The sequence below is a fragment of the Nycticebus coucang genome, chromosome 5, assembly GCF_027406575.1.
Source record: "Nycticebus coucang isolate mNycCou1 chromosome 5, mNycCou1.pri, whole genome shotgun sequence".
NCBI classification, from domain to species: Eukaryota; Metazoa; Chordata; class Mammalia; order Primates; family Lorisidae; genus Nycticebus; species Nycticebus coucang.
Genome location: NC_069784.1, coordinates 41,417,621 through 41,445,415, shown reverse-complemented (window position 1 = coordinate 41,445,415; position 27,795 = coordinate 41,417,621). Strand labels below are relative to the sequence as shown.

Genomic DNA, 27,795 nt, shown 5'->3' with positions numbered 1-27,795 from the left:
CTTTTCTCCTACATTGGTGAATGATGTGCTTATTTCCTATTTGTCTGCCTTATCTCTCAGGGATCATTTTCATCTTTCTGAGGACTTACAGCAGCTGTGATGCTTATTATGATGAATCTCTGGCCCATATAGGAAAAATAAACACAAAACAACAACAAAAATTCACCACTTTGGGGAGTTCCACAGTGTAGAAATTAGAAATGAGTGGAGCATTTGGAAACAGACTGACCAGAATGTGGTTACATGGGATATCTGTTTGAGGACATCATGGAAGGCTTTGACTAGGCCCCTTGTCAGCTCCATGGAAAACTCCAGGGCAAATATTAGTGGACTCATCAGGGAGTTCCTGGATATAAGATTTCCATCTGCATGTGAATTAGAAGTTCACTTATACCTGCTGTGTGACCTTGGGCCAGTTTCTTAACATTGCTGAACCTATTTTTCCTTAAAGCACAAATAAGCACAAGATTATTGATAATGCTGATTTGAAATAATGTTTGTAAAATATTTAGCATATAGCCTGAAACATATAAAGCGATCAAGCCATGAGAGCTATTTGTTCCTCTTAGGTGAATTATCAAGGAGAACTGGGAACCTCCTAAATGTGATCAGGATGTCAGGACTATAGTTCAGTTCAACAAATATATATTGTCCATCTGCTAATGTTATAATCGTAGTCCAGGGGATTCATTCATTCATTTGTTCAGTAAATATTTATTAAGCAGATACTTGTTAAGAAAATTCGTAGTACCTATTGGTTGGCTGCTCTAAGACATCAATAATGCTGAAAATACACTTTTAAATTATTATTATTTGAAGCAGAGTCTCACTCTGTAGCCCTGGAGTTGAATGCTATGGCATCATCATAGCTCACAGCAATTTCAAATTCTTGGGTTCAGGTGCTCCTCATGCCTCATCTTCCCTAGTAGCTGGGACTACTGGGACCTGTCACAAGATCTGGCTAATTTTTCTTATTTTTTTTGTGGAGATGGGGTCTCACTCTTGTTCAGGTTGGTCTTGAACTCCTAAACTCAAGCAATCCACCTGTCTTGGCTCCCAGAATGCCAGGATTACAAGCATGAGCCATACCACTTCTGGCCCACTTTAAAATTCTTAATATTTGTTCTTTTTTAAATGAATATATTCTGTATTCAGAGAGTTTTTCTAAAGGCAAATAGATAATTCTAAATAAAAGAAGCTAATCTGAAAGGGTTATATACTGTACAGATATAATTATGTGAAATTCTATAATAGGAAAGGCTATGGAGACGGTAAAAAGATCAGAGGTTGGGAGGTGAGACAGAGGGAGGAAGGGATTACTAGGAGAAACAGAGAAATTTTAGAGAAGTGAAACTATTGTATATAATACTGAAAAGACGAGTATGCATTGGTCAAATTCATAAAATGTACAAGACAAAGAATGTACCCTCATGTAAACTATGGACTTTAGTTAATTCTAATGTAAAATATTGGTCCATCGATTGTAAAAAATGTACTACACTAATACAAGATGTTATTAATAGGGAAAACTATGTATGGGCTAGGGCTAGAGAAAATATGGAAACTCTCTGCATTTTCTGCTCAATTTTTCTGTAGTCTTAAAACTGCTCCAAAAATTAGTCTACTTGTTTAAAAATTAGTAGGTAGAATTTTCACAATTCATTTTATCTCCCAGCCCTACCTCTTGGAGATTAGATTTGATTTCTCAGACTGTAATGCACATTTCCCCTTCATGATCCTAGACTAATCTGTGTTTATCTTAATCCTAGTACCTCTGTATTATATCTTTCTCACAAGAATGTAAACTCTGTGACAACGAGGACCATGCCTTGCTCATCTTTGTAGGATAATGTCAGTCTTCTGGTCAGACTTCTCAACAGCTTCCCGTTCTAAGTGCTTTATATATATGAGCTAACTAAATCCTTAAAAGAACCCTGGAAGAGAGGTATTATTATTAACCCCATTAAATATAAGAAAACTGAACCATAGGTTAAGAAACTTGTCTGATGTAACAAAACTAGTAATTGGCAGAGTTGGGATACCAACTCAGGTATTCTGGCTCCAGAATCTGCAGAAATCCCCAAAATGTTTTAGACTATAGGTCACAGCACTTTGCAGGGAGCAAAATCATTTTAGAGTGCCTTGAATAAACATATATTTTTTAAAAAATTCAATAGTAGAATGGAAGAAAAAGGAGAAACATCAGCGTATCTTGCACATAGGAGTGGTGTAGCTTTGTGAAATTTTTGTTTTCTTTGTACATTACATGTGTGGGTGTCTGTGCTGGAATGCCATGTAAAGTGTATTTAGAAAGTTCACTGACTTAAACCATACAAGAATTATTACCTAAGGTAACGAGCAATGCAGAGCAGAAGCGGTTCCAGGCCTGCCAGCCATCTCTGGCTCCTGCCCTATTTCCCTGAAAGAAATGTTCACCTTGTTCAGCTGGATGTTTTGGCTTCATCTCTGCAATTCCTGTCATCATATCCAAACCTATTGATGCCTAGAGGCAGAAACATTAACTTTTCTGAAGAAACCTATTCTAGAAGACTTCGGCAGATCTCCTTTGCCTCTTTCACTAGGATAAACATCTCTTTACCTCCCACAGGCCAGAGCTGGAGCACAAGCCTAGCATAAGACAGTCTCAAGGAAGGATACTGGGGCTACTGTGGTCCGTAGCTGGGACTACAGGCACCTGTCACAATATCTGGGTAATTTTTCATCTTGTAGAACCAATGGGTTCTACCCATCTGATACACCTCTGAGAAAAGACTTTGCTAGCAAGGATAAAAGGGAAAGTGAGTATTAGGCAACAAAAGAGTTTATCCAGAGTAGAAACTGCAAGATGAAAAATATTTCAATTAATTTTCTGTCTCCTTAGAGATAGAAGCTTATGGCAGACTACCTATCTATTCATTTATCCATTCATTCATTGAAGAAAAATTACTGATTGTTTAATACGTGCCTGGCAATGGGGGTATAGAAGTGAACAAAAGAGACATGATCTATGTCTTTTTGGAAATAACTCTAGAAAGGGAGAGACCAATTGAATAAATAATTCCAAAAGTATATACATATATGTTTGTGTATATATATATATATATATAATTACAATTTTTTTTTTGAGGAAAAGTCTCAATTTGTTGACCTTGGTAGAGTGCCATGGCATTATAGCTCACAGTAACCTCAAATTCTGGGGCTCAAGTGATCCTATTGCCTCAGCCTCCTGAGTAGCTGGGACTACAGGTGCCCACCACAATGCCCAGCTATTTCTTTAGCAACAGGGTCCTGCTTTTGCTCAGGCTGGTCTCAAACTCCTGTACTCGAGCAATCTACCTGCCTTGGCCTCCCAGATGCTAGGGTTACAGGTATAAGCCACCATGCCTGGCCCTTGTTATAAATGTTTTTAAGGAAACAAAGGAAATGGTGTGATTTAAGGTTGTAATAGGAGGATCTGGTTTAAGAGGAAAGAGGATCAAGAAAGTCTTCTCAGAAAAGGTCATTTAAAAAAGACATAAAGAAAGAAGAAGGGGGCGGCGCCTGTGGCTCAGTGAGTAGGGCGCCGGCCCCATATGCCGAGGGTGGCGGGTTCAAGCCCAGCCCCGGCCAAACTGCAACCAAAAAATAGCCGGGCGTTGTGGCGGGCGCCTGTAGTCCCAGCTGCTCGGGAGGCTGAGGCAAGAGAATCGCGTAAGCCCAGGAGTTAGAGGTTGCTGTGAGCCGTGTGACGCCACGGCACTCTACCGAGGGCGGTACAGTGAGACTCTGTCTCTACAAAAAAAAAAAAAAATAAAAAAAAAAAATAAAAAAAAAAAAAAAAGAAAGAAGAAAAGTTAGTGGGTTAAGGAATGGGAAGAAGAATGTTTCAAGTAGAGGAATCAGCATGTACAAAATGTTGAGACTGAAAAGATCTTGGCACTTTGGAAGAATGGAAAGAAGGATAATATAAAGAGGCACGAAGTTGCTAAGGTGAGGTCAGAGAACACAAAAGCACAGATCTATCCCACAGGCACTTCAAGGAGGACCACACCAGTGGATTTTTGGTTATCAGGTATGGAACAAAGACTCTTTCCAGAAGAGAGATATCTGAAAACATTAGCTCCAACTTGTGGTAACATGAAAGGTCATCATTATTTCCAGTATTCAGATGTCCTTTCTTCATCCTATCTTTCTTCAGATATCATGGCTTATTCCTGGAAGATGTGTAGGCTATTGTTCAACACATTTCTCACTGGAGATAGGAAGCCAACACTTCAGATGGCTTGACAGAAACAGCTTGTGATGGCTTGTGCTTCTGTTGATCTCAAGAGAAGGAGGAATTGTACAGGACTATTGATGGTGCTATTTTGTACCAGTTCTTGGGGGAAGAGAGGTGGTTTTGTTATTCTCCTGTCTTTGAGCCAAAGGATAAGATCAGATTCTATGCATGGGGCAGGGTTCCCCTGAACATTGCCATTGTCAATCATTTTGGAATATGTGAATATTGAAGCATTCCCACTGCAGTTGAGTCAGCTGGTCCCTGCCACATGAGGGCAGCTCCAGGAGTAAATAGAAAATTGCCCAGAAGCTGACCACAGGGAGACCTCAAAAGCAGTGATATTTTGTCTTCAAGTTCTTGAGGAAGAGTACTTATCACAAAGAAAAGTCTTAACAAACCTTCAGCAAAGTCTTAACAAAACTATTCTTGACCTTAGCTATTTTCTGCAGGGTATTGAAGATACAGTCAATGTCCAACTTAGGCAAAATGGTCTATCTGGAGACAAACATGTATTACTGCAGAAGGAGAAAGTAATAGTTTGGATCCTTGTGGTGGACTCTGATGACAAGTAAGTAGCAGTACTGATCTTTGGAGCATGTGTTTCTTGAGTTTTCTCAGAAATACTATGAGATAGGAGCCTGGAAAAAAGACAGTACTTTCTGTAATGAAGAGAGATGGGGTGAGACTACAGCAATTTGAAGATTAAAGCTATGTGTAAAGTTTGGAAATTGGTCGAAAATACATTCTTTCTGATCTTCATAACTGCCCTACAAGTTGATTTCATTATTAATACTGCAGCAGAGGAAGGCTCAGAGCACTGCCCACCCCAAGGCTGCAGGGAAAGCAAGAGGCAGAGTGGGCTCAGGTCCACGCTTCACCTGCTGCCTCCCTGAATGCAACTTATTTGCATGCTTCCTGTCAAGACCTTCAAAAAAAGGAAGGCTGGGGTCATTTTCTTCCATCCCACAGCCAGACTGGGGAACTATCCAAGGGATAGTGAGATACGTCAGCTATAAGAAGAATAAGAAACTTTTCTCTTGGCAGAAACTAAGGTGCCTTGTGGCGTCCTTTAACTTCCCACTTCCTTATCTACATCCATTCTCATCTCTTCTCCACCCCCTCAAATAAAATTATTTTCTCATTTAAAGTCAAACTTCTTTCTAAGCTTCTCCTTGCCTGTTCATCCCTCTCCTCTCAGACCTTCCTTGTTCCATAGGTATATTCTCTTGTACTTTAAATTCCTCCCTTGATGGCTCCTGTCTTTATACCTATAAAACGCTCTAGTTTCTCCCATATTAACTCATCTAATTAACCTTTTCATATGGCTATCCATACTTCTCAAAAGTGTAGATTATACTTAACTTCACTTTCCTACATCCCAATAATTTCTCACGTCTTTCTCAACTAGCTCCCACCTCTGCCTTACTACCTTCATTAATGTCATCCTAACATTCTAATGAATATTTTAAAAAGTATATTTATGTATGTATTTATTTATTTAGACAGCATTTATTTATACACCAGAGTGCTATGGTATCAACTTAGCTTACAGCAACCTCAGACTCCTGGGTTCAAGCAATCCTCCTGCCTTAGCCTCCCAACTGGCTAGGACTAAAGGCACCCACTATGACACATGGCTAATTTTTCTATTTTTAATAGAGACAGATCTTGCTCTAGCTCAGACTGGTTCCAATTCCTGAGCTCTAGGGATCTTCCTGCCTTCGCCTCATAGAGTGCTGGGATTACAGGTGTGAGCCACTGTGACTGACCTAAAAAGTCTTTTTAAATTAAAGTCTTATACACATGTACAAAGAGTCGGTAAGTGGTCGGTAAGTGACCAAAGCATGGTCACATAGTGAACCCACCTACGTATCTAAGGTTAAATAATAGAACATTAACAGCACTGCGGAAGTCCTGTGGTATTCTGTTGTGATCCCTAATGCCCTGTCACCGATCGAAGGAAATAGGCGTGACATGGATAGAATTACAAGATTGCAAGAGATGGGCTAACAGTAAGTGCAGGGTAGCCTTGAGCAACCTCCACAGTAGCTATTTATTGAGACTGTACATGACAGGTGAGGGGTGAATTAGATAATGACTGCGTGCTTAAGGATTGCCACAGGCTCAGGCTCTCTCTCCCAAACTCCAGAGGATGATTGAGCTTTAACATCTGCGGATGAGTTGCCCAAGGGTCCACCTCCAAGCTGCAAAACATCTGGCCCAGAGGTCGTCTGGCTCTCCGTGTCTCCTCCAATATTCTCTCAATCCTTCTTTCCTCCTTCTTCCTTAAAGGTAACACCATCCTGATTTATACTATAGATTTGTTTTACCTGTTTTAAACTTTATATAAATGGAAGCTTATGTCATGGACTCTTTTCTGTCTGGCTTCTTTTGCTCAACATTATGTCTGTGTAATGTAGCCGTGTTACTGCATACAGCAGTGGTTTATTTATTTTTATTGCTGTGTAGTACTCCATTGTATGAAACACTTCAATTCATTCATTTTACTATTAATAGACATTTGAGGTTATTTCCAGTTTGAGATATTTCAAATAAGTTTCCATGAACATTTTCGTACTAGTCTTTTGGTACACATGTGCACATTTCTCTCCATTTTTTTTTTCTTTTTTCTCCATGTTCCCCCATTCACAATACAGACCAGGTATGGGGCCTGGGCTGGGGTGTATGTAGGGTAGGTTTACTCTGCCTCCTCTTTCTATACAGTCAGTGCAAGAACACAGCCTTTGGTAAGCACCAGGCTGGCTCTTCGTTTGTTTTTATTTTATTTTATTTTATTTATTTATTTTTTTTGTAGAGACAGAGTCTCACTTTATGGCCCTCGGTAGAGTGCCATGGCCTCACACAGCTCACAGCAACCTCCAACTCCTGGGCTTAGGAGATTCTCTTGCCTCAGCCTCCCGAGCAGCTGGGACTACAGGCACCCGCCACAACGCCCGGCTATTTCCTGGTTGCAGTTTGGCCGGGGCCGGGTTTGAACCCGCCACCCTCGGTACATGGGGCCGGCGCCTTACCGACTGAGCCATAGGCGCCGCCCCTTCGTTTGTTTTTAAAGAAAGAAAGTCATTTGGTTGGGAATAACACAAAACAGGTTGGGAAAATTAAGGCACGGTATTATTCAACCAACTAGACAAATTCATCATGAACACTACTGTTCTCACAGAGAGAGGCATAAGACAGGAGTCCAGCCAGGAAAAGGTACTTGGGGAAGACGTGTCCTTGGTGTCAGAATACACAGAGAATGGGAACAGAAACAGACTGTGTAATTAAGTGCAAACCTGCATAGGCCCTTATGCACTCAACTTTTAGAATCTCTGGGCTAAGACTAGACATTTAATACTAGGTCTGTTTTCTCAGCTCCTGCTCACCCATATTCTGAGACTAGAGAGTCACTAGGAGGCCATGCATGGGGAGAGAAAAGAGGGCTGTAGCTTTGGCAGTCCACAGATCTGAGACTTATTCCTCCTTCTGCCTGCCATTTCTGAATTTAGACTAAAACTTGGGTGAAGAGCAAAACTTCAGATGGACTCTGAACTTCCTACCCTTACAGACAAATGTGCTGGAAAGGAGAGGGCAGATCACCTGGGAGCAAGTGAGCTCTGCAGACCCCAAATGTCATGGTTGATAATTGAAGTACCGAAATCTGGGCATGTTGGGAAGTCAATGAGGATGAGAAGAGGGAGAAGGACATGGAAGGGTTCGTAAGGACTTGGGATTAGAAGGTGCGTGGGGATAACTGCAACGATGATGACAAAATAGTCCCTTAAATTTGTATCACATAACAGTTTATGATAAGCTTTCCATCCCTTAACTTCACATCTCCCCATTTTGCTGATCTGCCCAAGGACAAGATTGGATGGAAGGCAGGGTTCGGACCCTAATCCCTATCTCCCGTCCCTCTTCAGAAGCCCAGACGGTGGGCGGACGAATATAACAAGAGACCTGGAGATGACCAAGAGGCTAAGACAGTTGTAGGAGAAGCGGCAGAGGGGTTGAACAGGTCTGAGAACGCTGAAAACTGTCCCCTTCTGGGATTAGTCAGCAGCCGCGTGGAAGGGGGTGACTTCGATCATGACAAGCGTGTTCGTGGACTCTGGGGTTTGGAAAGTCGAGCTTTCTGGGGAGCCCCAGGGAGTGTGGGAGCGAGGTGGCGCCGCCTCTCCCGGGCGCGAGTCGGACGCTCTCGGTTACCTCGCACCGCCCAGCGGACGGGCCCGCCCAGGTGCGCGGTGGGTTGGGCCGGAGTCCGGAAGGTACGCCGCCCCGCCCCGAACCTGTCCCCTCGGTCTCCCCCCGCGTGAAAGTGAAAGTGCCGAGACCGCGGAGATCAGGGATTGGGGGGCGGGGCCCGCACGGACCTCGGAGTGGGTGCCCGGCATCCAGGGGCCATGGATGGGCTCGGCCGCCGCCTTCGAGCCAGCCTGAGACTGAAGCGCGGCCATGGGGGTTAGTCCGGCCGGGCGCGCCAGGGCTAGGGCGCGGGGACAGTGAGGGCACCGGGGAGCTGGGACTAGGGGCTGGCGGTGGTGCGGAGCCAGGGGACGGCGGCACCGGGGTGGGATCGGGAGCCGTTGGAGGGGAGAATCAAGAGGGCTGCGCGGGCGGTGATCAGGCGACACGGGGAGTGCAGGGCAGAGGTGAAGAGTGTCAGAGGAGCGAGGGCGGGCGGAGGACTGAGAGGTGCCCAGTTCTGCAGGGGCAAGGGGGAGGCGGCTGGTCAAAGGAAACCGTTGTGGGGCCCAGGGGCCACGTGTCCTTCTCTCCAGGAAGCTGTGGTGCAACCGCACGCACTGCGCCCTCCAGGAGGCACTGCCTCAGCCCGTAGTTGGTCTGCCGCCCTGCTGCGCCGCGCAGCCCGGGACTTGGCTGCAGCCTTTGTCCATTTCCTGAGAGTCAGCACCCCTGCCCTTGCCCGTACTTGGTCTCCTCACTAGGACCTTACCACTCCCGTCAGGGGCAGCTGGGTACCTTGTAGAGAATGGTTCCATGGGTGGCCTTGGGCAGAGCTGGGATACAACCTGCTCAGCTTTACAGTATGTGATCTGGGTAAGTCAACCCTGTCAGTGAAATGGGGAATTCACTCATTTATTCATTCAACTAGTTTTTGTTGCTGCTTCCCACTAGCTAGTCTTCTGGCTGAGCAGCCATGGCCCAGAGATACTTTACTCAGAGGTCCCACCTTCTGAGAAAAGGGAGGATTAGAAAGTGAGCAGGGATGGTTCCCAGGCAGCTCAACCCTTCCAACACTGGCAAGTCAAAAATCCTAGTGAGCCCCTCTCCTCTTCAATCCCCAGAGGGTAAGACCAGTGCTTCCTTCTCTAAACTGCAGTGACATCTGAGTGATTTGCGCTTTGTCTCATTCCCATTCCTTTTGCCCCTCCTTGCTCCTTCCCCAGCTGTCACTGTGTTCTCTCTAAATATTGGTCTCCAATTTCTGGCCATTCCCCTTGTACCATGGGGGGAGGTCAGAGACCAGGGGCTGGGGCAGGGGCCTGGGGCTGCACAGTGGTGGCTGGAGCAGAAAGCATTCTGGCTTCTCCGGAGAGCACTGGCCTGGGCTTTCCCGGGCTTCCTAGACCCTGGGAAGTCTGTGTTAATGGAAGGGGTCTGTTCTGTATGGCCTAGAGGAGACATTCCAGTTGTTTCCACCTACGTGGGGGCTGATGATTGTGCCTGGAGGAGCTTCTTGGTATTGAGGAACCCTGAGCTCTAGCACCTGTCAGGTGCTCTTCATTTTCCATATCACCTTCCACCTTCCTGGGGACTTTCCCCTCTCTCTTTTGCCTTTCTGGTCCCAGGAGAGTTGTGCACTGGAGGGGGTGGGGGAAGAGAGAAAGAGAAAGAGAGAGAATGAATTATCCTGGTGGAGTGGGGCAGTGATGTTGTGGTCCTGAATTGAGAGCAGCTTAGCTGGAAAAGGAAGGGCCAGCTTCCCAAGTCAACGTTCCAGAAGGTCTGCTCACCTATATTCTAGATCTATCTGATGGTTCTGGGACTTCAGTTAGGTGGCTCAGGGAGGAGCTTCCTGGGGGAGGAACAAGTGTAACCAGACTCCTGCCTTCCCCGGAAAGGGTGGCTCCCACCTTAATTAAAACTCAGGATAATAATTCCTTTCTGGGGCACTGGGGATTAAATGAGATGACTTACAGCTAATATATGAGTTTGATGGATGTTAGCTTCTCTTATGCTTTTCTGTTGAGAACTCCTTTTGAACCGAGGGTGGGGTGAGGGGAGAAAGTAGTCTTTTGCTAAATTTCTTGGGCTTCGTCCCAAAAGTCTAGTTACTATTTTCTTTTTTTGATCAAGAGTATGTGAGTTTCTTGACTCTCCTGATAAAACAGGAGAAAATGAGCTGAAAAGGATATAAGGAAATGCAGCTGAGAGGATATAAGGAAATCAAGATTTCCTGAGGTTCTGGAATGATAAGTGAGAAGATTCTGTTTCTCAAAGTCCTTTGCAAACCTCAGTGGATGTTCATGTGGAATACACCCAGAAGGCAGGAGTGTGGACATAGAGCTTTCATAATTCCTACGCAGTGAATACTGTTAATTTTAAATAGCTCCCGAATTACTGCATGCCTCAGTTTCTCCATATATATATCAGGAAGAAGCTTGTTTCTCAGACAGGCAGAGAAGACTATACAAGTCTGGTTACAAAGAAGGTGTGGTGATGGTTCTGAGTGTTCGGGTTCACCCTTCTCACACATTCCAGCATTTGGAACTTCCTTATTGACTGTGATTGGGGCTTCTCCCAGGAGTCATCACTGGGCTTTCCATGAGTACTAGCTCCACAAAATCCAGGTCAAGAGCTCTTCTGAGTAAAAGAGCTGTCTTCTCTAGCACAGCACCCCTTTCTCTTCCAGAGGTCTGCTAATTCTTTGTAGGAGTGGTAGACACTGACACTAAACCCTTTTGCCTCCTGCCTCCTTTTTGAGGCAGCTTCCTGCAAAGGTCTTTCCCTCTTCCCCTTTGCCTTTACTCATTCAGAGGTTTCTGTTAGAATCCAATTCTGATTGGTTGCTGTTCTTTCTCTGTTTCCCAGTCTCCAGACACAGCAGGGAGTTAGCAGCTCTGCTTGTAGCTTGGGCAGAATCACTGCCCTGGCCCAACAGCGGTGATGCTAAGTGATGGGTGGGTGGTATTGATTGCCCAGATGCTTTTCTCTGCCACTGAATGACCTTCAGGCTGCTGGTATACCCAGTCCCTTATCCTAGATCAGGGACAATCTTCTGAATCAGTGCTTCCTATTGGGAAGAGGCACTCTGCTGGAACACAGTGATGGAGACACAACTCTGCTTTAGAGCAGGATTGTGAGTATTTCTGAAATATCAGAAAGTCTCAGCTTAGAGATGGACTTTGCTTTCTATTTTACTGTCAGCAGAGGAGGCTTTTGGGTCCATATTGATTTCCAGGACTCTATTTCTTGCTTGAAGAATTAATCTATTTGGATCATTACTGGGCCATGCCTGTTTATCTTAATCAGCGGAGGGCAGGGGCATCTTGGTTTTAGGAAGTGTTTGTTTTAGTGCTCTTGGTTAGGGTCCTGAGGTCCTGGAAGTTCTAGAATGCAGTGAATGGCCTTGTGGGGGGTTTTGGCTGCTGTTGACCAAGTTGAAACGTGGAAAGTTAGCAATCAAAGTTACGGGGGTACAGGGTTCTCCTTCTGAGACCGATGAGGTTCCAGTGCCCACAGTCTGATACTATCGGGCATTCCTCTCTGTCCTAAGATTGTAAACAAACTCCTTGCACAATTTGCAGCCAGCCCAGAATTCAAAGCCCTTAGCCCAGAAACAGCCGGGCCTTGGAGGTGTTTGCTTTTCTCTCGCCACACCCTGGGGCTCTTGGGAGGAGCTGAGCTCTGTGCCGCAGTGCCAGGATGCTGCCTTTGTCAGTGCCGGCTTCTGCTGCCTTCCTGGGTCCTGTCACATCCTTCTTGCTCAATCACTGGGTGCATAGGATGGAAACTGCTCTGCCCTCTTTGGAAGACCACGAGTGGCTTGGCTTCTTAGCATTGTGGCTGGAGACTGAAGCAGCAGCCTCTTTCTCAGGCTTTGTGTAGCCAGTCTGTGTCAGGGGAGAGGGGAGTCCTTCCTGCCCTGAAGGCCCAGAGATGGAAGGACAAATGGTAGGCCGGGTACTCAGGACCATCCGACACCGGCTGCCTCGACTTCGAGCAGGTCAGGAGTGGATGCCCACTTCCTTTTTTTTTAGGGTTACCCACTTAGAGGCTGTTTCTTCCTTGAAATGTCTCTCCTTCCTCTTCCTTTATATCTCGCGGTCCACATGGTCCCATGTGACTGGGCCAGGAGGCTTCTCCTGCTGACTTTTAGACTTGGTCATGCCCTCTGTGGGTTTGGAGTGGTCACAGTCCCACGCCCCTTGGGCCTGTCCTGATTTACTTAATATGAGTTTACTCTCAGGGCATAATACTATTCCGGGCCTGCCCCGGGCACCCTACATGTAGGCCGAGTGGTTCCCTGGGGCCTAGGGCCTCCATGTGGCCTCTCCAGTACATTTCCTTGGCTTCCACATCAGTGGTTTCTTTCTTTCCACTCTTGCATCCCCATGGTTTCAAGTCTCCCAGGGCAGGTGTGGAAACTGCCCAGTTGGCTCTGATCCTATTCTGTGACCAGTGGTACTGGCCAGACTCCAGGTACCCAGCATGGAGGTCACCTTGATTCTTATAGATTCCACTCCGGGAATGGATCAATGAGGTTCTGAAGGACCCTGGTGTCTTGGTTTCAGGACCTGCACAGGACAATGCGGGGGAAGCTGTAAAGGAACCAGAAAGGGCCCAGGAGCACTCTCTGCCCAGCTTTGCTGGAGGGCAGCACTTCTTTGAATACCTTCTTGTTGTTTCTCTCAAAAAAAAGCATTTAGGGAATGACTATGAGCCTACGATCACCTACCAGTTTCCCAAGGTAAGGACTTGGGCAAGGGGAGACAGAGAATTGGGGTGTTTGAAAGGTGGTGGTGGGGTGGGGTGGGGTTCCAGTTCCTTCTCCCCACCCTGCCAGGGCTGGAGTCTGGAGCTGCCCTGAGCTTGGGCTCAGTGCTCTCCAGTTCCTTTTTAGTGTAGCCCTAGTTTTCTGTTGTTATCACCTCCAGAATCTGGGTCTGACTTGTTTGTGAGGGACTGACCTAGGCTTGGTAGCAGGGAAAGCAGGCTAGTCCTTTTAGCCTTTTTTGGGACCTCTTCTTCTCCCAAATTCCATCTATAGTCACCCTTCTCCTTAGAGATGCACTTACCTTCTGCCTTCTGCCAGACCTTCTAGAGGGAGTCCCCTCCGTGGGGTATGTGACAAGGAAAGGGTGGGGCAGGCACACAGCTGATGGGCAGGCACAGCACTTTGGCCCAGCCCAAGCATCACACTCCTTCTTGTCTTGTCTTTCACCGGGTGGAGGGGTAGGAATGGAGCAACTTCCTTGTTAACCCCTCTCATTAGCAGGTGCAGCAACTGAGCTGGCCTCTTCTCTTCTCTAATATGGCTTCTCTCTGACATCGCCTTCGTAGAGGCTGGGCCATCTCGGGGCTTTTCTATATTCAGTGGGGCCCCGATCCCCTTCCTGACTACGTAGATTCTCAGGATATTGAATTCTGACCCAAGTTCATGTTGACTTGGCCCTGGAGTGGATGTTACAGCTTTGGGATGGTTCTAGCCAGACCCAGAAGGCAGACTTCTCAGGGTGACAGGCAGAGACATCCATTGGCCCTCATATTGGTGGAGAAGCTTAGATCACTTTCAAAAGAAGTCTGCCAGCCCTCTAGATCTCCCTTTCTGCTCTTTCCCCCACCACCTCAACCCACTTGTCTCTTTTTCTTTTCCTTATAGCGAGAGAACCTGCTTCGGGGTCAGCAGGAGGAGGAGGAAAGGTTGCTTAAAGCCATCCCCTTGTTCTGTTTCCCAGATGGCAATGAGTGGGCACCACTCACTGAGTACCCCAGGTAATTGCTCAGCCTTAGGACAAGAGTATCTGACTATGGGAGAAGGGACAGGTATGAGCCATGTGGCTCCTGTGGCCCCCTTATCTACTGTGCATACCAATTTCCTGCCAGGGAGTGGAATTGATTCAATTTATAAATATCTTACCTGGGGTTTCTCAAGGCCAAGGATATTAGCTTTCAGTGTAACCGGTCATCTCTGTACAAAAAAGGGTGAGATTCTCTCACTTGTCCCAGGAGGCATAGTCAGTGCTTTTGGCTCTGCCACTGGCAGAGGCTGGACTCAGCAGAAGGCCTTTGGCCTTAAGAAGGAGGTATGACAAAGGCCCTACAGCATGAGCACTGGAACTTGACTGCCTGAGTTTGAATTTTGGCTTTACCATTTATGAGTTGCATGACCTTGAATAAGAAACACCCTCAGTCCTTTCATCTTTAAAATGGGGATTATAATTGAACCTACCTCAAAGAGTTGCTCTGATAATTAAATGAGATGATTCATTTAGGGCTTGACAACAAAAGGCACTTTGTAAATTATTGGTGTTACTACTGGTGTGATTAATCAGCTCCCCTTTGCTCTCCTCTCCACCACTCTAATGCGGACTGCCTTCCTATTGTAGAATCCAGTGAGCATATGCAAACCAAGCCTTGTCTGCTTTTTCTTAGGGAGACGTTCTCCTTCGTTCTGACCAATGTGGATGGGAGCAGAAAAATTGGATACTGCAGGCGCCTCTTGGTCTGTGCAGCTCGGAACTGCCCCTTCCTCTCTGCAGCCTGTTTAGCCCCACAGGCTGAATCCTCTTCTGCAAAAGCCCAGGCTCCTTGGCAGCGGTGTTTGTAGAGAGCACAACCCTGCACCTGCTGCCATGTTAGTGCCCCCTCTGCAACCCTGAAAGAACAAAGACCTGACCAGTGCCCCTCCTCACCCGCCTGGGGAACCTATGCTGGCCATGTGCTCTCCCCAGCTTTCAATAGCTCTCCTCCCTGTGGGAAGCTCCAATTGACTTCTCCTCCTGCCTTCTCTATCAGGCCTGCTTGCCTTGGCCCCTGGAGCCTCCCAGACTGGGATTTGGACAATTATGTTCAAATCTTAGATCTTAAGAGGATTCTCCAAGTTCCTTTTATGGTGATCTCCTCCCTAGCTATTTCCTCATCTGTAAGACAAACTTGTTTCCCTCTCTGCCAACACCAGATCATGGTGGCACTGAAAGCAGCAATGCCTGCCCCTGAGCCCACCCAGGGCCCTCCAGCCCTCTTCTTTTGATCTTGGTTCCCCCTCTGAACTCCCTGCAGCCTGTCCTGTGAACAGAGCCTTTGGACAGCCAGGCATTCTCCATCTGGCCCTGCCATTCACCATATGCCCCCCAGCCCCAGGCTTGCACCCCACCAGCCCCCACTGGGAGAAGCCCCCTGGGGAGGCTGCAGCATTGAAGGTGCATCTCTGCCCCTCCCTAGCCCGTCGGCCCTGGCCCTCGCCTTCCCAAAGTGTACTGCATCATCAGCTGCATCGGCTGCTTTGGCTTGTTCTCCAAGGTAGGGGAGGAGCAGGATTCCTCAGGGCCTGCTCAGCCTGTTCTGCTTCTAGGCTCTGCCTGGCCACATGCCCTGCCTGTGTAACCTGAGTCCTTAGTGTAGCTCTTCCCCCACAGCCAGAGTCAGTACCGAGGCACACTTGGGGAAACTGAGGCAAAGAAGGGCTTGGGCTTGACTTGATTTTAGGGAAAAGTGGAAACAGAATTTGGGGGACTGGATCCCTTGCAGAGAGAGCCACTGTTCCCACTGTCGCCAAGGGAGAAGGCATTCAAGCGGGGCATGGGGAAGAGCCACAGGAGTCTGCTGAGTTTCTGTTTCCTCATCTGCCAAGAGGATATAATGACCCCTCTTTCCTTCCTATCTCATAGGTTGGTGTGAGGCTCAAATAAAGTGATATGTTAGAAATCTCTTTATACAAGGCAGAGCACTAAATGATATCAGACAGTCTTTATACAAGAGGGGCCCTGAGATTCCTGCTGACTCCTTTGAGGTCCCCAGTACTTCTGCTGTAGCTAATTTGAGTTCCAGCACACAGGAGTCAGGACCTGAGAGCATGGACAGGGTCTGTCTTATTGACCAGCAGGGGCCTCATTGTGCTCTGCCTCCTGCAGGACCCTTGGAGGAGGAGGGGAGGAAACTGTCAGCCTTTGCTTGGGCAGAGCAGTGTTTGGAGGCAGGGAGGGTGTCCCTGGCCCTGGGAGTCTCCAGTGGCAGTTGGAGGACAGAGTGGCACCAAAAGACTTTCTTTGGCTTCTGGGCTCCCACTTCAACCAGCATGAATGAACTTTTAACCATCAGGGATGTTGTGTTCCACCTGGGGAGACTTCATGGGTGAGGTGCATTAGTAGAGAGATAATGAAAAGAAGAATGCCAGGGAAAAGCAGTTCTCATGCAGCAGATAAAACAGCAGATGATTTAGCTTGAGACCCTGTGAGTCCTGGGAGGGAAAGGGCCAGGTGTTAGAGGGGTCTAGAAGGCCCATGAAGATTAACTGAACCAGTGTGATAATCTTACAATGCTCGGGGGCCAATGGGTTCTCTGCGATTTGCCCGGTAGCATCCCTTTGAGCCATGCTGCCTGTGGTCCTTTTCCTTTCAGATCCTGGATGAAGTGGAGAAGAGGCATCAAATCTCCATGGCTGTCATCTACCCGTTCATGCAGGGCCTCCGAGAGGCAGCCTTCCCTGCTCCTGGAAAGACTGTCACCCTCAAGAGCTTCATCCCAGACTCTGGCACTGAGGTTGGTTAGCAAAAAGGGCAAGCCCCTCTCTGGATGGAGAGGCAGGGCTTCTGTAGCACCTCTCACTACTGCTCTTTTCACCAGGTTAAAGTGCTCAGGGAAACTGAGCCAGGTGGGCTGGGCTTGGTTAGAATGGTTGGCAGAGTGGGAAATCAAACCCCATTTTCTCATCTTTCTAACCCGATGCTCGCAAGCACCTAGTTACTGCTCAAGCCACCTTGGCTTCTATTTGTAGTAAATAAACCAGGTAAGTTCAGGATTCTGGTGCTAGAAAGACATTGCCTCCAGCACCCAAACTGTCCCTTGCCCCCACCCTCACTTATATTCTCCTGTGTCTGTCCTCTGTCTCCACCTTACAGCCTCCGTCTATATCTTATCATCTGTCTCCACCCTTGAATCCCCACCTATGCCACAGGGGAAGGCTGTGGTTTTAAGGCACCAAGATGGCTGAAGTGGCAAATGGAACATTGCTCTACAAACTGCGGAACTCAGAGTTCCTGGCACAGGATCTCTGAATGATCTGTGCACTCCTCGGAACCTTGATTTCCCCACAGGAAAATAAGAGGAGGAACTAGAAGTTTTCATTTACTTAAAAAATATGTACCAGATACTTGCTGTGTGCCAAGTTATACTATTTCATGGGTATACAGTGGTGTCCAAAATGAATGCGGTCCCTGACCTCATGGGCCTAAAAGTCCAGTGGTAAAGGTAGACATTAAATAGGTAAACACACCAGGACATATATAATTATGAATTACATAACTGCAATGAAAGAAAAGCCAGGGTGCTACACCAGTAAAAGATGGTAAGTATTAGATGGCCAAGGAGTCCTTCTGGGACCTCAAAGAAAATAAGAATGAAGGGAGCAGAGCAACGCAGGGGAGGGGGTCCATCCTGAGAGTTGCTGCCTGGAGGAAAGAGGAGATTGCTCCAGGGACCAAAGTGGCTTTGGAGAAGCATGGTGAGAGAGGGAGTGTACTCAGGGAGGCGAGTGAGGGAGGGGGCAGACCTGTGAGCTGTGCTCAAGATTACCCCCACCCTGTGCTGTCCTGGAGCAGAGGAAAGCCATCCTTGGGGTTTTAGCAGGGGAGAGAGAGAGGATGAGATTCATTCTTGTGGAGAGAAGGAGTAGAGGCTGGTAGAGGCCCAGCACTCCTGGGTCTGTGTGATCTCGCAATGTGGTGACACCCTCTCTCTTGCTCTCTGGTTTCCCCACAGTTCATTTCGTTGACACGGCCTCTGGACTCCCATCTAGAACACGTGGATTTTAGTTCTCTATTGCATTGTCTCAGTTGTGAACAGATACTTCAGATCTTTGCCTCTGCAGTACTGGAGAGAAAAATCATCTTCTTGGCAGAAGGTCTCAGGTGGGCCCAGCTGCTGAATGGCTCACCTGAACTGGCCAGTTCACCTGAACTCCCTGAGGAGGAAACAGAGGTTCCCCAAGGAAATCAGGCTGTAGGGGAACCCATGAGTTCACCCTCGGGCTATAGTGAACCCATGTGCTCACCCTCATCCTTGCAGCTCCTTAATTTGCACTTTAAGCCTAAAGAAACAGCCTCCCCTGCCCCCAGACTGCTGCCTGGGCCTGAAGACAGTTCCTGACTTAGTGTAAGAAGGGCAGGAAAGATGGCTCAGGCAGGCCAGTTAGGGTGGATACTGACATTCTGCCTTTTGGAGGCTGAGGGAGGCAGGGAGGGTGGAGAACTGGGCAGGAAGGCCGGTAATAGCATGGAGGTTAGGGCCATCTATCCATTTATTCACTCATTCAACAAATATTATGTGTCAGCTGTTTGCCAGATGCCAAGACTTAGGAAGATACAAACAAAGTAAGGGTCCTTGACCTTACTTAAGGTGATGCAAAATTATAAAGTGGTTCAGAAGCATTGACAGCAGCAGAATGAGGTTCAAATCTTGTTCTTCCACTTTTAGCTATGAGGTTTCCCTTAGGTTAGTTTCTTAACTTCTTGAAGTCATGCTCTCCTTATCTGTAAAATGGAAATAACTATTGTACTTAACTCATAAAGTTATGGTGAAGATTAAATGAAATAATGCCCAGCAGATGCCTAGCATGTGGTCAGGCATATTGTAAGTGCTCGCTGCAATTCTTAATAACTCCACAGTTGAGTATATTGCTATGTAGACTTGAAGCAGGGTTCTGTCATGTTTTGGTCTTTAACTCTGAGGGACTTCAAGACTGAGGGAGACCTGGTGAGACATGATAGAAGGGAGAAGAAAAGCAAATGGAGAGAAAAAACCAGTAGGGTGAATCTTATATTCTCATCTGGGAAGGGAGAGAACCACTGGGTGGTTACTGGGTGGATACTGGGTGGACAACTCTGGTTCTATCTTTTAGGTAAAAAGAAAAATATGTTAATAGAGATTCAAATAACAGAAGTCAGAGGGTCAGGTGAATGTCATGGGTTTCAGAGGAAAGGAACCATGGCAGGGAGTAAGGTCTGTGTGTTGAAAATTCTATAAAAATAAGTGCTAACCAAAGAGGAACAAGTTGTAGACCAATCTTGAGGGGAGTGGCATAATCTTTTGCTTTGGAAATAGTTCATCCACTTCCACCTCTGTATGGAAGCCAGAAGTTTCCACATGGCTGGGTTCTGAACCTTTCCCCTCAGATCAGATTTTGGTAAGTGAAGGATGGTAGGATTCACCTCTCAGGCACTAACTTTCTCCAGGGAAATCCCACCACTCCCTACTTCCTTCCCACACTGAGTTTTTCAGATCCCTGAAACTCACATAGGGTGGGGACTTCCAGGCAGTATAATCCTTGGCCAGACTCTCAGAGACTCAAAGTTGCTAACTCAGGAAGTACTAGCTTGATACCAAGAATTGAAACAAGGATTCCTGCATCTGTTTTTGTTGGCCTTGGCTTTGGGGCAATTTGGCTGGAGACATGAAGAGCCAAGAAAGCCAGTGGAGAAGAGAGAAGACAGAGTGAGGGGTGGGTGTGAGGTAAGGTGAGGAGTAGGGTCTGAGCTGTGACTTGGGCAGGAATGACACAAGGAATGTTTCACTGGAAAGGCTGGAGGAGCTACCTCTGTGGGACTTTCCATGTAGGAATTGTGGGCAGAGGTTCCTGGAACCTTGGAATTTCCCAGGCTAATGCAGGCACTAACCTGGTAACCTTTAATAACCTTGAGTGGCCAGAGGGTGCCATGTGAGTTAAAGGCTGGGGATGAGGATGGCTAGACATAGAAGAAAAAAAGGCTTTGCCTTTCCACAGAGCCCCCCACATTTACACATTTGCCTCTTCACTGCATCGTGAGTTCTTTAAAAATAGGCTCAGTGTCTCACTCTTCCTGGTGTCCAGGTCCTTAGCACAGCTGTGAGCACATAGTCGGGGCTCAATCCCTAGTCTGCTTGAATGAAGGGAACTCTTCTTTCCTCTTTCTTTGGAGATACTTTTATTTTTGACCAGTAGTGAGTTGAGGAATCCTCACTGGGAAAAGAATGATCAAATAGGGTGGTGCCTGTGGCTCAAGGAGTAGGGCGCCAGTCCCATATGCCGGAGGTGGTGGGCTCAAACCCAGCCCCGGCCAAAAACCACAAAAAAAAAAAAAAAAAAAAAGAATGATCAAATAGAGGTTCTTGTCTCCATCAGTGGAGTCTCAGCCTCTCCTGGTTTCTGTCCCTCCCTCCTAGCAACATGCACTCAAAAACTCTGGGACCACTGTGGCACCCAGACTTGCCTTTTTGCAGGAGCACAGGCAGCACCTCAGTGGTGCGGTTAATAGTGGGCTGCAGGGGTGTATGGGGTGGAGGTGTGGGGCCCCTCTGACTCTTGTTCTCTCTGCTTTGTCCCAGCACCCTGTCTCAGTGCATCCATGCTGCCGCCGCGCTGCTCTACCCTTTCAGCTGGGCGCACACCTACATCCCAGTTGTCCCTGAGAGCCTTCTGGCTACTGTCTGCTGCCCCACTCCCTTCATGGTTGGGGTACAAAAGCGCTTTTTGCAGGACGTCATGGACAGCCCCATGGAAGAGGTATGATGTGGCATGATTGGGAGTCAGGCAGACAGAGATTGGGATCCCTGCTCTGCTATTAACAGCTATGTGATTAAGAGCAAGTTACTTAATCTTGCGAAGCCTGAACTTCTTCATTTGTAAAATGGGAATAACAATGTTCAGTTCTTAGAGGGAGTGGGGAAGTAACTTGCATAAAGTCCTACCCTGATTCTTGACACATAGTTAGTGCTCTGTAAATTCTGGCTGTCTTGGCTGGAGGGCTTTCCTTTTAGACTTAAGGGCAGCTTCTGGCTTCTTCAAGAGTCATCAGCTTATTCTGCGCCAGCTGGCCATAATGAGCAGTCTCTAGGCCCTTGAGTCTAGGGTGTCCCATCTCACCCAGATGGCTGACACAGCTGGTCTGTACAACACACGCCCCACTGGAATTTGTTCAGATTCCATGTAAGTGAGCAAACATAATCTTCCTGCAAACTGTGAGTCTTGAAAATGCAGATTTTTTTCAGGAAAAGCCATCTCTCTGAGTAGCTCAGTGCTCAGTTGGCTAGTGAGGATGTAGGAACCAATCCCCTTTGATTTTATTAGCTTCTTATTTCTTGGCAGGCCCTAAACATATCAGAGGGCTCAGGTGTAGATGTGGGCATTAACAGCATGAACTCTATCACCTATGTTGAAAAACAACCCCAAATATGTGCTCTGCTTTCAGTGGTCAGTGGGAACTTTCCAAGTATAGCATGTTGCTATATCTTAAGCCAGAAGAGGCACCTACACATGTGTGCTCTGGCTTGCCACTGACTCACTCTGGGCAGGCAAAGGGCCTCCCAATTCCAGAAGAAGGCTATAAAGAGGCACGGGGCTAGCCCCATTTTACATAAGAGATAAGTGAGATCCAGGGAACTTAATTGACTCATCCGAAGCCACATGGGCTATAGTGGAACCTAGTACAGGTAGAACTTAGGCCCTTCCTATAGAAAGCATTGCAGGGAAATAAGCAGGCTGTTTCCTTTCTTTGCCTCCCCAGGCCTTACACCCTTCCTCAGGACTGCTGAGTACACATGCCCTTTGAACCAGCATTAGCCTTGTGACTAACTGGGACAGAGCATTAGTCTCATGTTTAGCAATAAAACTTAAAATGGCCCAGTCCCAGAAGTTATGAAACTTCCTGAGTCTGCAGCTCCAGCTCCTCAGAAGCTGTGGCTCCTCCCCCAGTGGCCAGACTCCGGCTCCTACTATCTAAGACCCTTAGCTTGTTTTATTCCTCAGCAACTACTCTGTGAAATGGAAGGGGGATAAGCACATGGAGCAGGGTAGGTGTTGGGGGGATCCCCTGACTTCCCATTTAAGCTCTCCTGAAGGGATTATTCTGGACAGTAATATGCCCCAATACTGGAAACAACCTTGAAAAAATAAAATTCTTCACTCGTGCTCTTTCCTCTCAGCCCCTAAAATGAACAGCCTTTCCTGCATGAAGGCATCTGAGCCTGTGTATACAAGTTCTTTCAGGCCTGGACTAGTCCACTTTTCCTCCTCTAATGATGGATAATTACAGTGCATGCTCTGTTTTTTGGCATACTTCCTAGTCCCTTTCTTTTCTTGTAATTGTAAGAAGGGAACATGGAGAGTTTGTTCAGCCACTGTCAACACCAAGGGTCACAAACTGAAAAGAGGACCAGCGGGCATTTAAATGACCAACACTGGATTTGGGAGATTATGGTAAACTGGTGAGCACATGCTCCGTCTAAAGGGGATAGCTGCCACTCAGTTCTGTCTGAATGTTGCCCTTTAGAAATGGGGACCAGTGTTAGAACTCTGACTTTTCAGAAGCCAAAAATCTAATTTTTTTTTGAGATAGGGTCTTGCTCTGTTGCTGGGGCTGGGGGCTGGAGTGCAGCAGTGTGGTCATAGCTCACTAGAGCCTCTAATTCCTGCTTCAAGGGATCCTCCTCCTGCTTCAGCCTTCCAAGTAGCTGGGACTAAAGGCACCCACTAGCATGCCCGACTCATTTTTCTATTTTTTATAGAGATGGGGGTTTCACTATGTTGCTCAGGCTGGCAAAAATCCAAGCTGTAAGTGAAATATTCCAATTTAAACATTGGAAACAAATCCAATTATTGTAAAACACTCTGAAGATCAAAGAATAGATCTGCTGGTTGAAATGAACCAGCAGGATGCCTGTTTGTAATCTCTAGTCTAGATTGATGGCCCTGAAGGCTGAGATGGAGGTGGTACTAGAACTTGGGTCCTCCAAGTTCCAGCCCTGTGCTTATCTCACCTGCATCCTGGAGACACATGGTCTCTTCACTTCCTCTCCTTCCCTTTTCCTGCTAACCCTGGGCTCATTTCCTTCCTTGCTGAGTTTCCTTCTGGAAGCCCAAAGTTCTGAGTTTTTTTTTCATAGAATTCCAGGCAATTGTACACAAAGTAGCTGTAAGCATAAAGAAAAATCAAAAGATACCAGTCTCTGTCCTAGAGGGCAAAGAGTTGAAGGGGGGATGTTGGGAGAGGAATGCAATCCCCATCTAGGTTTGGTAACAAACTGGTTTTATTTGTTAACAGTCTGACCTCAGGCAACTTAAGTTCTTTGGATTTGTTTTCTCATCTGCAAAATGGAGATAGTGCCTGCCTCTTGGGACTGGTGCAAGGATTAAGTGAGATAAAATGTGTAAAGCACTTATCTGAGCCTTGTACTAAATGATCCACATATAGAATTGATTTCTGCAATCAGTGTTTTATTAAGGGAGTGGCTGGCTGAGATTTCCCATATTATATTCCCCTTCACATTAGCTCTTTATCCTACCCCTTCCTATACACACCCACACCCTTTTCCCCAGGAAGGGAGCTAAGGTTTCCAGAAGGGAATGGTGAGGAAAAAGAATGCCAGAGAGGAAATGAGAGTTGATGTTGATTTTCTTGCTCCCTGGGCTGAAAGGTATAGCCACAGGGAGAATAGAGATGGTAAGTCCTGAATTCTATGAAGAAAGGGAAAGAGGGCTCAGCGCCTGTAGCTCAAGTGGCTAGGGTGCCAGCCACATACACAGGAGCTGGCGGGTTCGAATCCAGCCCAGGCTTGCTAAACAATAAAGACAACTGCAACCCAAAAAAAAGCTGGGTGTTGTGGCGGGCGCCTGTAGTCCCAGCTACTTGGGAGGCTGAAGCAAGAGAATCACTTGCCTCTACCCAGGGTGACAGGTTGAGGCTCTGTCTCCAAAAAAAAAAAAAGAAAGGGAAAAAGAGAAAGCCCTTTCATCTTTATTTCAGGTCCTGTTGGTGAATCTTTGTGAAGGAACCTTTTTAATGTCGGTAAGTATCTGGGTGCAGATCTGCTGAAGGCCCACCACCTTAGTTTCATAATGCTCCATTTATATCAGCAAACATTAAGTACTTTTACTGAGAACTCAGGTTAATAAGACCTATCTTCTTTTCAATGAGCCCACATACAGACAACTTTACTGCATGACATTCAGTGTTAGTGCCTTTCGAGCAGGGGATATAAACCAAGTACCACAGGGATCAAGAGGCTCCCTTGCTAATAATGTTTAGAGTTGAACCGGAGACCAAGAAATAGCTTGTGTTGTTTCTCTATTATGTGGCCCATTATTTTGGGTGGAGTGGGGTGTAAAATTCATGTCTCCTCATGCTCTTCTGCCAACCCCTGAACTCTATACCTCCTTCTTGATTGCTTGACCACTGAGCTCTGTCCTTTCCTAGGTTGGTGATGAAAAAGACATCCTTCCACCAAAGCTTCAGGAAGACATCTTAGGCTCTCTTAATCGGGGAATTGATGAATTACAGAGTAAGTGCTAGGCCCCTCTTATTTAGGATTTCTCCAAGGAGATCAGGAGTATAATTCTCAACCATTTCCTTCCAGAACTAAAATGAACTTGCTCAGCAATCCTAGGCTATCCCCAGAGGCCTACATCCCAGGGAAAGTCAGAACATGTGATTTTATTCTTTCTAAGCAATGGCAGAGGACCCATAACCAGGCTCCCATTGCAACCAGTCAGTAATTATGAACCCTACCCTATAGCTCACCCCAGGAGCTTTCAGCTCACAATGAATGAAAGCCATACTTGGAGGTGAGTTAGGAAGTTTCATCCTTCTGCTACCCTCTGAGATGGCTTTTATATTGTCCCCTGCAGCTTTAGAAGAAATCAATGAGCATGTTTCAGGCCCTTTTGTAAAGTTCTTTGTCAAAACTGTGGGCCACTATGCTTCCTATATCAAGCGGGAAGCAAATGGGCAAGGCCACTTCCAGGAACGGTCCTTCTGTAAGGCTTTGACCTCCAAGACCAACCGCCGATTTGTGAAGAAGTTTGTGAAGACGCAGCTCTTCTCCCTTTTCATCCAGGAAGCTGAGAAGAGCAAGAATCCTCCTGCAGGTACAGTGACATCCCCCATCATTTTAAGCTCAGAGAAGGTTACCTCTAGGATGAAGAGGAAGGAAGGAAAGAGTATTTCTTTCTACAGGCTCACGAAATAACTGTAATTTTATTAATGGGTTAAAATGAAGTAATATGAAGGCTAAGAAAGTGTCTTGGGCTGACATTTTGTAGCAGTTGTTCTATTTATCAGCCAGCAGGACTAACCCTTTTGACCTTGTTATAAAGAAAATTCCTGCTGATTACCCTTTGTGAGCCCCTTTTTGAGCCAAACTGAATACTTGGATCTCCAGAAGTCTATGATGGCATGGGAATCATGGCAGGAAAGGGAGTGTGTGTGTGTATGTTGGGCGGGAGTGGGAGTGGGAGGGGAGCATGGGGAGCAGAGAAAACTAGACTAATTCTAGTCTGTTTTCCTGAGCTCATAATAGTCTGCCTGACCAGATTAGATACCTTTAACATCTGTGTTTGAACCCACAGGCTATTTCCAACAGAAAATACTTGAATATGAGGAACAGAAGAAACAGAAGAAACCCAGAGAAAAGTCTGTGAAATAACAGTTGTGGTGAACAGGAGAGACTACACCTACAGGCCAGTTCTGGACTTCAGCCCCTGCCAGAATGGTAGGATCAGAGAAGCCCTCAGCCCCCAGAATCCACAGCCTCTTCTGGAGTCCACCATCCAGGCCTCACTGCAAACTGGTGTCTGAATTTCGTATCCCTGGTATTGGCTTTTTCAAGTCTTTACAGGGCTCTGACTCCATGCTCACAGAACTGGGCCCAGAGCTGTATTTTTTTGCAGGGGTGACACAGTAGGAAACAGTGCAGGTGTTACAGACGCTTGGTTAGTTGTTACAATTGCTCTTTCACTATTACAACATCTTCAATAGAGAACAGAGTTGTGGCCCAAAGGCTTAGCCCCTCCACATAGAAAAAGGACTGTGAACATATAAGGATGACAGTAAAGAAGAAAATCTTATTACTTATGTGTGTGTCTTTGGCTTCCACTATGGGGGGAGAACTAGGAAAATGAGGCAATAAATGTGAGACTAGAGTGGACTAGAAGTAGATGCCCTGGTTATGGTGGCCCTGAACCCGAGGTTGTGTTTGGAGTGGTAGAATCATAGAGATTAGCAGCTCCACTTCTAACAGGAAGGGTAAGAGATACTGGTAAAGGCAGCAACAGCACTAGACACTGGGCAGCAGAGTCCTTAGTTTAATCAGGTGTGCTTTACAGAACGCTGGGAGCAGAGGCTGCACGTCACAGGGAAGCAGCTGTAGGCTAGGGTAACTTGAGGATAGGAATGTCAGTCAACAGAAGCCAGTGAAGAACATTACATGGTTTCTCTAAGGTCTGTTTGCCAATCGCTTCATCTGCACTAGTTTTTCACCGTCAGTCTTAGACTTTCCACCTCCAATAGGTATTTATTTTTAGAAGCACAGTTCAACTCTTTAGCTAAAGGTGGAGGGGCTCCTGGCATTGACATTTTTCCCCTTTGAGAAAAGAGAATCATAATCTTGAGTCTAATGGAGATGAGTGGTCACCTAGTCTCTCCTCCCTTTTTACCTCTAGTGACATCTGTTCAAATAGTGGGGAACTCTTTTAGAAGCATCTTATCTTTCAAAGTTCCACTTTTTTTTTTTTTTTTTTTAATGTATGTGAGTGTGGCCCTCAGAAGTCCTGAATTCTATACAAAGAACACAAAAGTTTCTGGAGGATGAAAGAAGAGCAGGGCCACCAAATTGAAGTTAAAGCCAGTGCAACTTGCTTTTGGGAGTGCAGAGACAGAGTACACGCAGCAGATGTATGTCTTTGGCTCCCACTATGTGGAGTCCACACTGCAACTCTTATAGCTTCTGAAGAATTACATCTGTTTTTGTAATTATGGCAGTGGTTCCTAAAGCTAGCTGTATCTCAAAAGGCTTCAGAAAAGGAACCAGAATCCTAGAAATCTTAGGAAAATTCTGAGGTGCGGGGCAGCACCTTGGCTCAAAGGAGTAGGGCGCCGGCCCCATATGCCAGAGGTGGTGGGCTCAAACCCAGCCCTGGCCAAAAACTGCAAAAGAAGAAAAAAAAAAAAAATTCTGAGGTGCCATTCCAAAGCCACCAAATCATTTCTAGAGATATGACCTGGGAATCCGTATTTTTTAAAAAGCTTCTTTAGGTGATTTTGATTCCGAACCAGGTATATGAACAATCAGGGCCAGCTGAGTTTACTGCCTGCTGCTGATGGTGTATCTAGGACTGAAGGAAACACAACCAAATACCTGAGTGCTTTTCAAATTCCCTTTTAAGGTGAAAAAAGATTCTAGGACAGTGGTTCTCAACCTTCCTAATGCTGCAGCCCTTTAATACAGTTCCTGTGGGTCGCTACCCACAGGTTGAGAACCACTGTTCTAGGGGAATACACATATTTCAGTTAGCCCTCAACAAGAAGGTTTATGCCTGGTAC

At 46.5% G+C, this 27,795-nt stretch overlaps 1 protein-coding gene and 1 non-coding gene across 4 annotated transcripts; one reads left to right on the top strand and one right to left on the bottom strand.

Moving 5' to 3' along the window:
* Nucleotides 1-6,890: 6,890 nt before the first annotated feature.
* Nucleotides 6,891-7,023, bottom strand: LOC128587045 (small nucleolar RNA SNORA51). The gene has a single exon (XR_008380476.1). It is a non-coding gene; the product is annotated as a small nucleolar RNA SNORA51 (small nucleolar RNA).
* A 1,252-nt stretch (nucleotides 7,024-8,275) lies between these two features.
* Nucleotides 8,276-27,460, top strand: DENND2D (DENN domain containing 2D). 3 transcript variants are annotated; one of them, XM_053590437.1, is made up of 12 exons: nucleotides 8,283-8,722; nucleotides 13,021-13,196; nucleotides 14,109-14,221; nucleotides 14,882-14,951; nucleotides 15,671-15,748; nucleotides 16,847-16,987; nucleotides 18,206-18,354; nucleotides 20,807-20,984; nucleotides 24,223-24,264; nucleotides 24,673-24,757; nucleotides 25,104-25,343; nucleotides 25,824-27,460. In XM_053590437.1, the coding sequence occupies exons 1-12, from the start codon at nucleotides 8,665-8,667 to the stop codon at nucleotides 25,898-25,900; spliced, it is 1,407 nt and encodes a 468-aa protein (XP_053446412.1). In that variant the 5' UTR covers nucleotides 8,283-8,664; the 3' UTR covers nucleotides 25,901-27,460. The 3 variants fall into 3 exon arrangements, with proteins under 3 accessions (XP_053446413.1, XP_053446412.1, XP_053446411.1); XM_053590436.1 differs by lacking the exon at nucleotides 8,283-8,722 and adding an exon at nucleotides 12,148-12,452; XM_053590438.1 differs by lacking the exon at nucleotides 13,021-13,196 and having other exon boundaries at nucleotides 8,276-8,722.
* The last annotated feature ends 335 nt before the right edge of the window (nucleotides 27,461-27,795 follow it).